This window comes from Synchiropus splendidus, chromosome 4, assembly GCF_027744825.2.
Source record: "Synchiropus splendidus isolate RoL2022-P1 chromosome 4, RoL_Sspl_1.0, whole genome shotgun sequence".
In the NCBI taxonomy this organism is placed as follows: Eukaryota; Metazoa; Chordata; class Actinopteri; order Syngnathiformes; family Callionymidae; genus Synchiropus; species Synchiropus splendidus.
The window spans coordinates 29,169,957-29,182,363 of NC_071337.1; the positions used below are offsets into that span (position 1 = coordinate 29,169,957).

A 12,407-nucleotide genomic window follows, 5' to 3' on the forward strand; every position below is an offset into this window, starting at 1 on the left:
TGTAGCCATTAAAGGTACACTGTAAAATGTCACACTTACCTCCACAGTACAATGTAGAGGCTTTGGACTGTGTGTTGGTGTCTGGATGGCACTGATCCGCTCTCATTGGACATGCCATTCTGTGTCCACAGCTCCGACATTGGCTTAGCCGCTCGCCAATACCAAGGCTGGCCTGAAGTTTACATGATCCGAACCTGCTTGCCATTATGGGCACAGACTCATAACTGTCTTGAAGACCGATACATAAATCATGTATCGTCTGCAAAGCTGGCTCTCTTGAATTAGAATGTGTGTAAAATTGAGTGCAAAATTGCATTTGAATTCAGTGCAGTGTGCACTAAGTGAACTGGAAACACTGCAAATCAGCTGCGGGTAAATAAGCTCTGCATGCCGGACTATTGCATGGCAGCTGTGCCGTATGTTGCAATGCCAGTGAGTATGCAAGCCTGTTCTTCCCGAAGGATGCGGAGCGTCAGAAGAATACAATGCAAAGTGTGCTCATTTGAAACAGCAGGTTGCTTGACTGCATGAATCCATATGACCCTATGTAAATGAGTTTTTTCACTACTCTATAAGTCGCAGGTGTAGCGGTGCAGTCTACGCCGTAGACACTAGCAAACTAGGTAATGTTCTGAATGCACATCATGCTGCCAAAATAAGAACTCTCATCCGATCAGACCAATGAATTTATAGGCATTTCATTTACATTACAATGAAATGAAAATGAGAAATGTAAACAAAACCTCTTTAATTTCATTGGTGTCTTTTCATTGGTGACTCTCGCTTGCCTGTAAACACTGTGGTATAGTATATATTCAGGCCCCAAACAGCGGTGTCATTTCACTCCTGTCCTGGAAGCCTTTAGTCCTAAAGTTCGCCTCATTCGAGATCTGAAACGTTTGTGGGCACCTGTGTTAAAATCCTCAGCGGTGTCAGACGTTGTGCCAATAAGAGTAAGTCCCTTTGTTTACCCACACACATTACTTATTTTGTACTGTTGATCCATCTTAAGAGAGAATAACATCCAGTTCATCTTTATTTTTATCACAGAGCCGACCAAAGTCCATCACAAACCTGTCCGTGTCAGACCCTTCATCCACTGAAGCACGCTTCTTCCTCATAAAAAAATGTTGAAAGTTGCTAATTCTTTGCTGATATTACTCGTGAGTGCCTGTGATTCCGTGCACTCAGCCACGCTTGTTTACAGAGTTGGTACCTCCGGCTAGGCCAGGAGTTTGACCCACTTATGACATGTGCATTGCACAAGCGTTTTCCAGGCATGCGTTCTTTTCCACTACTGGGAAGTTCTGTCATGAGTACCACACCATTGTCTGTAATTATGTGTGTTGGCAGATTTTTTTCCAACAAGAAAGTATTGCTCGACCATCACACATTCTCTGGTCGTCTTCATTTGGAATGACTACAGGCAGCTGAAACGAGACCATGTTCTGGACCTCGTGGGATTTTGACATGAGATCACGATAGAGAAGTGACTTCATAAATAAAAAGTAGGAGGAGGAGCCAAAACCCACAGATGTTTTAGGTAGTCTACCTAAACATAAATCACTCAGTATTGCTCAGAAGAATCAACATCAAGCGAGTTTTAATTCTGTTTTCCACATCAGTTTCATAACAGGCTGGCAACACTGTGAAATAGCTTCACTGAAGAAAATCAAGGTGTCTCATAACACGGTGTCCTCACCCACAAAACAAGGCTTTAATGAAGGCCCGCTGCCTCACCACAGGTTGAGGAGTGTTGATTTGTGGCGGTGGAAAACAAGCAAGCACTCACAAGAGAAGACGTTAGGCCACAATGTTTATTCAGTAGTGTTGTTTTAACTTATAGGTACAATACTGTCAAGCTTTTTGTAAGACTAAAAAAAGGTTACCATTACTGTCATCCATGCACACACAATGCCAGTCGAGTCCTCTCCGTTGTGTACACACACTTGCAGCGACACTCACGTTTCTTTATGGTAGGCACTTTGAAGGTTTAAAACATTTGTGAATATACATTTATATATATTTATATATCTTCTCATATACTAATAAGCAATTGAAGAAGAACTAAAAGACAGATGTATAAAACAACAACAATGAAGTGGCCATAGTGGGGGAGGTTACTTTTTCTTTTTTTTAGAGGACAGCAGGAGTAGAAATACTCTTTGGGCGTTTTTTTTTTTTTGTTTTGTTTTGTTTTTTTGGGTTGAGATCAGTACCTTTGATTTTAAAGACAAGAAAGAAAGAACGATGTATTGGGAATGGATGGGTGACTATTACATGTGGGGTCCAGATGTTGCAGTCCCAATTTATTCATGAAAAAGGCAACTTCATAACTTGCGAAAGTCGACACAAAGTACTACGGTAATGTTCACCAGTTCAACGAGTCTGTCCTTCAGGTCAAAAGCAGCAGTGACTTTATCAAGATGATTCTGTTCCATGCATGGGACCCAACAAGGAATGCCTGGTCAATATTCCTGCTCTGACTGATGTATCTGCCACACATTATTTCAAAGGGCTTTTCAAAAAAACGACTTGGATGAAGGGACGTGGAAGCGTACGCATCACATACTTAGGCACAACAACTGTTGGTTGATGACGTATCTAGGAGTTTCGTACCTATTACCTTAACTGGATACACTGAACTGGGAACATTGGCCCACTTTCCCTGCATCATGTAGCATAGGTCTACCTTATTCAAACACTTCACACCACAAGATTAGTACCATCTTCTTCTACCAGGTTCAACAGAGAAGGCGGAATTGTGCAAGATGTTTTTGTGCTTCATTGTTGCCTGCATTTATCAACTTCAGTCTTTGATGATATTTTCTTAGTACCATATAGGTCATTGCCGTACTCAATTTAGACTTGTACTTTCTGGAACATTGATTGTGGGACTCGGCAAGTGGCTTTGTGAGTCTGTGTCCAAGCATTAGCAGGCCCTCAATGGACAGATCTGCGCCTGGGACAATAGCAGCAGGTTACCCGGGTGAGAGAAAGAGGAACGGCAAAGGGGGGAGAGGACTGGGGCATTGACAGCTTAACTGGCTGAGCTCCAATCTGACTCAAAAGAAATGGGAAGTTGGGGTGCACATTAAGAAGCATTGGTGGGGGGAGGAGGTTGGTCAGAGTGAGGTGGCAGTCAGGAAACTTGTGGGACATGTCAGGGAAGTAGCTATGGCCTGAAAAAAATATATATATACACAAGCCATGGAGAAGAAACCCCAATACACTCTATACAAGCTGCACAACAGCAGTAGATAGCTAAATCACTGAAGTAACTGTGAGCTGTCGGCCACAAAGAAGTTTTGTGAACCACTGGACAGATGTGAGATAATATCGTTTCCTTGCAGTCCAATTACAGGAAATGAAATATGTCAAACGTTTGAAACAAAAATGGCTACAACAATATCAGAAAACTGCTGTGGGTAGACGTCGCGAAGAAGGTAGGACATTAAACATTAAACAGTGTTAATATGAAAACAAAGAGCTTCATCAAAACTACAAAAAGGCTTTTTTTTTTTAACATCGGAGTAAAGATAAATTAACGTTATACAGCTTTAGAGCTCCACATCGGACATGCTAAGCCAAAAAGAACAACAGATGAAAGTAAGATTTCAAAAAGAATAATTATTTTCATTTGGATTTTTTTTCTTTACAAATAACATACTGCTACAGTTAAAAAGTAGTCAGCGACTAAAAACAAGCTCCTTTGACAGAAGACCGATACAATCGATTACCTCGCCTTCACAGGTCCTGTTTATGGGATTTCAGGCGTTTAAAAAAAACACACACACAATGTTTAAATACATGGAAATTTGCCGTAGAATGGAAACCAAAATTTTGAAAAGAAAGAAAAGGTTGTAATTACAATACTTGATGCTCCTCTCTTCTCTCTCTTGAATCAAAGCTTGTCAGAGCAGGTTTGCTGTTGCAGCTGACCCGCTCAGTGACGGTCACTTGCTTCGATGGGAGTACAAAAGTAGGGGAACTTTACGCGTAAAACTCCTTGGTTGGAGCCTTCTGATAGGCAGCACCTGACGGTTTCCTTTCTCCGAGGTCGTAGCTGCCCTCATCCTTCTTCCTCATGCGGTAAACCAAGAGAAGGATGAGGAAGATGGCAAACAGGAAGCCAATCACACCACCTGCAATAACGGCTGAGAAAGACAAAGACAACAAAACATTGGTAACTTTGCAACAAAAAAAAAGTCTGTCATGTTGACTTGACTTAGCAACACATAGCAGGCCATCATCTGCATAGAAAACTTGTGAACGTATCCCAAAACCAAAAGTCTCAAGCTACGACCTTTGTGGGCCCCTGTGTTATGCTGAGGTTTTTGGCCATATGACCTAGCGTTTGTCTTTTCATCTGCATGGATGGCAAACAATGGCTCTGCCCACCTCACCATCAGCTGGCAGCGAAGGCAGAGCTGTGAACGGGCCTCAATACTTCAGGCGACTGGGCCTGTAGTTTGACAGTGGCATAAGAGTTGATAGTCAAAACAGGTGGCGACCAAACCTGACCTCGAGTGACCTGACGATCTCCCATACTGAGCCTCCTCGACATTATGACTTGTAGTTGTGCAACTGCACTCCAGCTTTACCAACAAAGCTACCTCAGGAATGTGTTTCCGCGGGACCGTCTCAACAAGAGGCTGTCTGCACCTAGAGGCGAGCTGTAAGCCGATCTTGAGCGAATAATCTAAGGAATGTCTCCTTATGCATAATCTTGTTGGTTAGAGCAGGGCAACCTTTTTTTTCATTTCTTCATTTGATGCGAATGTTTACAATGTCAATTATCAAATTTTAACTTTTCCCCGATTCACCCTGGTACAGCTCAGGGAACCACTGCTATCTGAAGAAAATCCTGGTATTAAGAAATCCCCCTTCTTTCAGTCTTGACCCCGACTCACTATGCTAATGCGTCTTAGTCACTGCATGGGTTTATTTCACTCTCGCCAGATCTCACCAGTATGAGGTTCTTTACAGCCTTCTAATCTGTTTAGGGTCCCTCCTGCTGCCCTCTGCTCCAATTCTGAGCAGCCTCACAAGGCCCAAGAGTAAAGAGAAAATCTGGCATATGCCCAGCAGCTTAGCTCACAGAGGCAAGGCGGAGAATAGAAAAACAGAATGAATCGGAGGTTGTAAACAGGTTTTCCTTAAACCCCAGCTCCAAAACAGGGTTAAGATAAAGGACTTATTTGTGGTTGCAAATGCAAGAAGGAACGTATGAACAAAGCTACACGTAGCGCTATTGTCATCGCTATTATGGGGGACAACTTCATTCGCACCTACAACAACATCCAAACACAATGGAGAGGCATTTCGAAAAATTCTTGAGCCACTCGCCTCAGATAACCATTTACTGGCATCAGATGCCACCAGATGCCAGTCATGCCTCTTTCACTCTAACGTTTATGGAACCACTCAAACCGACTCAATGTTTCATGTGTCCCAAAAAATAACACACATTTTTGGCCAAAGTCCATGTTTTCCTTTGGCGCCTGATGCTTCCAAAACTTTAACAAGTACAAATATTGATGTGACAAGAATTTTGTCTTCACGCTTCAAGTACACTGAGTCCTAAACTACAGTCAATCATTGTTTGTATCTGACACGTACCTGCCAACACCTCCGTCCTCTGGAAGAGGTTTTCAGTGCGGACCTCCACAGCGTCTTGAGGCGACCCTGGGGCACTGGTTGTGCTGGTGATCTGGTTCTTCTGCTGCTCTTCTGTGACCGGGGGTGGGGCCTGGGATTGAGCAGGTGAAAGGACAAGAGCAGGTGAAGAAAGTGTCGTGAATTATACCACTAATTCACACCAACTTTAGGTTTTCTCACTGTTCAAATCATGTCATATTAGTAACCTGATATCACTAAGAAAAGAACCACCATTTGTACCACCATTTTAAATGCAGCCGCTGACATCTCTACTGTTACTTTTTTGCAGATGGTGTGGCGCACAATGGAGTTGTTTCATAGATTTATGGAGCGATTCATTCCTCTGTTGGACTGCAAAATGTAACTGAAAGTCTAACTGGACTGACTTCACATTTTCATGCAGATAATATCGTACTGCATTGCTGGTTTCCCCCTGGTTCTTATAACAATATATCGCTGAACTTACAGAACTGAAATATTTTGCCATGTATGGCTCCGATATCAGAATACACATCATATCTCAAGATACCTGCCAACACACAGACCTAGGAATGAGTGGAATGTCCATTCCAGGATGGAGGTAAGATCTTTCCAGATACTCTGGTTTTTGAGAAGGAGATGAATCAGTCTACCTGTGCTGTAACCCACTGTCAGCTGAGCCAAAAACAGCTCTCGATTTACCAGTGGATTTCTACACTACCCTGTGTGAACCTGCTATAAAGAGACTGGTTTGAGGTGAATTCCCTCTCTATGTTATGGGTTAGATCACCTCTGACCATCTGAGTCGTCGCCTAGAAAGCAATAGCCTTCATGACCTGATGATCTGCTGTTTTCCTTTACTTGTAGATCCTGGTTGACTCAAAGTTAAAATAATTCATCAGTCATTTTACATGGGACTGTTGCAATGATAACATTAAAAAATGAATTTTCAATGTTGTATTAAAAATGCATGTGATAATACTGCGTAAACAGCAGCTGGTACTCGATGAGTTTGCACAATTTATGTTGTGCACATGTCAGATTCATCATAATAACAACGGTAACTGCCACCGTGAGACTCAATCTTCTCCTCACAGTTTTGTGTACTTATCCATGCTCAGGTTCACAACAGCCCTCGTCTGTCGAAGGGCACCAACTGGAGATTAAATGCACGCATGAATGTCAGCAGGCCAGATGTGAGCCATGAGACTGAGAGACAGTCAGGGAGGTGACTGATGATATATAAGTTTGGATCATGACTCAGAGCTGCGGTGCTTACTGCAGACCACACTTGGCTTAAGAGCGATGCAGAATACCGGTCAGTTTCGATTGAATTTACACGGCAATGTGACTCGCGGATGAGCAGGAACATAAAGCAAATAATTTGAGAACCGAATCAGGAGAGCAATGAGGCGTCCCAGAGAGACAATGAAAATGGCTAATGGCTGAGCATAAAATGTTTCTGGTTCAGCGAGTCAGGAAACTAATGCAGGTGAAACTACGTGGGCACAAGGAGAAAGAGACACGGAAGGAGCAGCAGCAACAGGTAAGTACGGGGTTTGGCCTCTGACAACTAATGCCACTGAGATGTGGTATCCAGCCTGGTATGAAAGTAGCAGAGGCACACGGGTGGTTCCACAAGATGGGATTTCTTAAGAAAGAGAGGTAATCCTCAACCACTTGCCACTGGGCGGAAACACCCAGAAGTGTCTGTGGTGAGCGCTTCATCCTTGCAGCGACCTTGTGTTGGAGAGACGGATTGGATGACATGCAGCATCACATCTCATTGAGTCATGCAAATGAGATGAAAGGCAGTGGAAGGAGGTAATCATTTCATTTACAGCAGGAGAGGCATTTTAAATGTCTCTGATGAGGAGGTATGAGTCAGAGAGATTCAGCTGCTCAGGGAGGCAGTCGGATCATTTTTGCTGGTTGGATTTATACATGGTATATTTTTAACAATAAAAAAAGAATTGTATTTGCCATTTACAGGATGGTCAGGGTGGTGACCTTGGATGTTAGTCGGAGCTTTTTGACATGGATTTTGATCCTTTTAAATATGAAGTATAAAACTTTAAGACACATATTCATGTTTTTGTCGTTCCCTTATTCTGCTATTATAAAAATCCCCTTCAATGACTCCCACTAAGCGATTTCCTCATAAATGATGTCAACATCTTGGACTAAGGCAACAGAATTTTTCTGTAATTATTGAAAACAAATGTATAAAACCAAACTGCCCAGGGAGTGCTGCAACCGTCTTGGTGCAGAGATGATTTCCTCTCGCCACACCTCATCCATCATCACTGGAGTATCGCACCATAATGATGTTCTGTTCATCAAAAGCTATTCAATTAAAGGCTGTATTACTTCAGTGATGAAAAAAGGTGTCGCAGAAATATGAAGCTGCCTTGCAAACTATTAAGGTAATTAAACGTCAAATCACGGAAGACGTTCTTATTTCAATAGAGCAACGCCAGATAGCACATCCCATGTGTGTTTCAAAAAGGAATGAAAGAGTCAAACATTTCACCTCAGTTCTGAGTGGTTTCCTGGGTGCGCTCTCTTTGGCTTTTTCTCTGACCGTAGCTGTTTCCACTTTAGGTGTGAAATCTTTCGTCGAGTCCTTGGTGGGCAGTGCTGGTTTGGGCTCGATATAAACCATACTGACGGTCACCGTTTCCTCAAACACTTCTTCACCCCCACCTGAGGGAACACAACATTGATTCCATTAGTCGTCTTCTACGTGTCGTGAGTGTGAAGTGTGAAGCAGGCTACAGAAGAGAACTTCCATCACTCCTGCTGACCTTTCCGTACATCACACTTGGCCACTTCAGATATCAGAAAAGGTGTTCAAGTGTAAAATGGCCCAAAATACTTTGATACAGTGACCAACTCTACTGAGGGGGTGGAGACTGGATTCAGCCCAAATCCGTCGGGCCGTTCACATGTCGGCGAGTCCACGTGATACAACTGAATGCTAGGAAATTCATACCTCATGAAAAGTTATTATGTTAACATGGGGTCACTATGATTCATACACACAATGATGTGTGCCTGGCTGTGAAGCCCTGCCCAGGCCTCGTGCAACAACAGTGCACAGTCGAGGACGGGTGTTGTGCTGCCTTATGTACAACGCTTCGCCACCAACAGCAAGTTTTCCAAAAGGAAGATCACAAGCCATTGCAAAGCTAAGAGGAGAAGCTTGGCTCACCACTGCTATGGTTAGTTTTACTTAATATATTTGGAAGTCAAGTCTCGGTATATTACGAAACTGCTGGGCCTGAATTTTATACAGGCACAACATTTTATTAGACTAAAAGGTCCTTTAATCTTTGCTTCCCTTGAACCCTAAAAACCTTGTAAGAATAAAAGAACCCTTTTGACAGACAAATTAGGCTTACCGAGCGGCTTTTATGGGGTTGGGCAGAGATCAAATAAAGAAAGGAGTAACACACAGTGCCTACAATGGCGTGGGTAACAAGCAATTTGACATTTCATTCACTTAGAATACAAGAGAGCAGGTCAAAGCCAGATGGATGCTCAGGTGTGGAGTCAAAAGAAAAGGCAGGAACTGATGGGGTTCATTTCTTGGAAATTATTATTTTATGACATTTCATCGATGCGTTGATGGTCGAGCCAATTCCTTAGACATCCCTCTTCACGTCCGTGTTACCATTAATGCAAATTTCTAGTACTGGACCAGTCTTTCTAGTTAGGCAGTGCGAGACACACACAGATCTCATTACCCACAATCCCTCGAACCCGTCATCAGTCATGAACCAAAAACTCACAACTGCTCTGTAGGAAGCGTCATCAAAGGTGCACACTAGTTCAGTTCACTGTCCTGTGGCAGTCATATCGCACCATATCACTGGTCACAGCTGAATCAAACTTGCTGGGATGCTGGGATTCCGCTCACTGCACTCTGTTGTCTGTCCATCTGTCCTATCCCATCCGCCGATGGGACGATATATGCATGACATATGATATATATGTCATCCAAGCGTATAATAATAGTATTGTATTGTGATGACTTGCACAACTACTAACTCTATCGCTGCCACAATTATTGCAGTTTTATTATTGTGCTATTATTTGCTTATCAATGTGGTTAATGATCTATTCAATCATCCATTTGACATCTATTAAAGAGTTATTGCGTGACTCTTACCCGATCCAGACCCCGAGTTAAAGTCGTCATCATCCTCTGGGTAGTAACCTCCTGACCCCGTGTCCTCCAGGTAGAGGTCATCACCCTGCAAAGAAGCCTTGGCTGCTTCAGCCATCTGCAGGACAAGATGAGAATAAAAGATTCAGGACGTGCACTGTTGTTTCAACCTATTTTATTCATCTATTAGACCTCAAAAGTTGGCCCGGACTCAGCATCTCTGTTTTGTTTGAGTCTCTCTGATGGCCATAAACATTCACTTGAGACTCAAGTATCCATCAGAGAGCAACCAAACATGCCTGTGTTTAATAACACCGCAGATCTTTTCAAAGGACTCTTGATCTGGCGAGGTGTACAGACAAAACTGGAAAGCATCTGAAGTGTCATTGGAAAGATCTTTTTTTTCTATTAAAAGTCGACAAGGCTTGATTTGCCTTGCACCAACAAGTTATGGTGTTGAAGACTTTTACAAATGCATTTCCACGTATATTCATTACGTATACATTTGGACCTTTGTCTGACACGAGAAGAGCTAAACGTGACTTAAATCAGTGCTGACTACAGAGTAAGAAACTATCAAACGCCCAAATACGGGAATTGATTCCATGATAACATGGTATCTATATTTTTGCTGAAACATCGCAATACTTGATATTTTGAGTTGTTTATATTGGTATTTAATACATAGATACTTGGTCAGGCTGTTGCATTTGTGATGTTCTTTTGCAAACTGGATTCCTCATTTGGACTGCGAAATTTCGACCAGAAGATACCTGGAAACGCTCAGCCCTAGTTAACAACAGAGCAGACAGCACCCTGGACATCGTATCTGTCATAGTGGAAACGGATGCAGGGGGTAATTGTCCTCATTTGTGTCTTGTCACATTATAACTTCCATACAACTTTACCCTATTTCTATTTCACTTCTTCGTGAGTCAGTTCTTCTCGGGGGTTCAGGGGCTAGTCTTATCTTTCTGTTAACTTTATCCCGTCACCACCAACAGGATTTGACATGTGCATTTCATACATTACTCCTCAAAGGTTAATAATATCATGAGAATACAAACAACGCAGCCGTTGTACTTTTGCAGTAGAACTGCCCAAACACAGTACAATAAATCCAGCACTATTGGTGTTTCAAAAAAGTGATGTGTCAGTACAGCGATAAAAGTTTGCACTATGCACACAGCTGTTGCAAAGAGTTTACTGAGAGCAGTGGTGGGCCTACATCAAATAGCTCAGTAGGCGGGACACCCTACGAGTGTAAAGACAATTTAAGATAAAATTTGCTTTTCCTTGCCATTTCTTTTCATGACGCAATTATGGTCCACCTCTGGTCACAAACAGATTTGACATCCCTCTACACTGTCACCATTAGTCAAGACAAAACCAATCCACCTTAGAGAAAGGTGACTGAACTGGACAAAGAGAGAATATGTGTCAGGGATTTATTTTAGTTTGATCAGAAGGCTAGTTGGGCATGAAAAAATTGTGCTTATTGACTTGTCAAATGGCTGAACAACTGAAATATAAATGGCCAGGAGTGAACGTTGGTTATTGTAAAATAGTTCAGGTTCATGTGTTAAGCCACTTATACTGTTATATAAGCTCACAGTCGTGTTGTGCAGCTGCTATTATTGATCATTTAACAGAGGTTGGACTTTAAGAAAAAGTTAAAAGAACACCTGGAAACAATTATAATTGCCAAACTGAGCAAGTCTAGATTGATATTCAGCTCCCTTGTTTGTACTTTTTAACCACACAGTCTTAATGGACTTCCGGAGTCAAATAATTAGCAGAACGATTTTCATCTGAGCCAGGTGGCAAACAGAGCCATGCGGCTTTTTAATGGTGTATTTCCGTGATGTTCACTCATCTAAGCTCATTGTGAGCGTGCATGATTATGAAAAAGAAGCCTCCAGTAGGGAGTACACACAACTAAATGTGGCGTTAAAGTGGACAAGAAGATGAAACAGAAGAATGCACATCTACATCTCTCACCCGCTCCGCTGCCTCTGACTCCAGGAAGAAAGCCCTTTCACCACTAGACCGCCTGATCAAAGAGCGAATTTGTTCAAAGTAACTTTATCTTAACCTTTCTTGCCTTCTACTGCTGCAAACAAAACCCCCCGCACACACACACACACACACACACCGCAAAGCCTAGCAAATCAATTCACCACCCCCATGTGGTCCACAGGTCTCTATGCATTGGCAATAGGAGGACAATGGAAGCCAGTGAAGGCAGACCGTGGTGTGAATGGCCACAAAAGAGCTCTAATGAGATAGGGGCCACACACACATGCATGCATGAGTAGACGCGTTTCATAGATATATGCAAGTATTCCATTGATTATACGGTGACACAGTGAGCGAGCAATTGAGCATATGACATGACACTACACGGATATGTACACATGAGCGACTGCTTAAGAGCTAACGTGCCAACAAAGCTTTAACATTCTTCAGATTTACATCCTAAAGACATTGTCAGTATAATGGAATCAGAAATGAGGCGGTGTGAAGAATGCTTTCTAGTCAAGTCAGTTCAGAAAACATCTTTCCAACCGCTAAAGGAAACAATCAGTTCAATAAG

General features: G+C 42.5%; 1 protein-coding gene across 2 annotated transcripts in view; it reads right to left on the reverse strand.

The window, feature by feature from the left end:
* Nucleotides 1–1,587: 1,587 nt before the first annotated feature.
* Nucleotides 1,588–12,407, reverse strand: part of sdc2 (syndecan 2) — a 40,476-nt gene continuing 29,656 nt past the window's right edge. Inside the window, exons 2-5 of one of the 2 annotated variants that reach the window (XM_053861783.1) lie at nt 9,815–9,929; nt 8,174–8,346; nt 5,623–5,752; nt 1,588–4,157 (exon numbers count right to left, since the gene is read on the reverse strand). In XM_053861783.1, the coding sequence (XP_053717758.1) occupies nt 3,994–4,157; nt 5,623–5,752; nt 8,174–8,346; nt 9,815–9,929 (582 nt within the window). In that variant the 3' untranslated portion in view covers nt 1,588–3,993. Of the gene's footprint in view, nt 4,158–5,622; nt 5,753–8,173; nt 8,347–9,814; nt 9,931–12,407 lie in introns of both variants that reach the window. The other variant, XM_053861784.1, reaches the window with a different exon arrangement.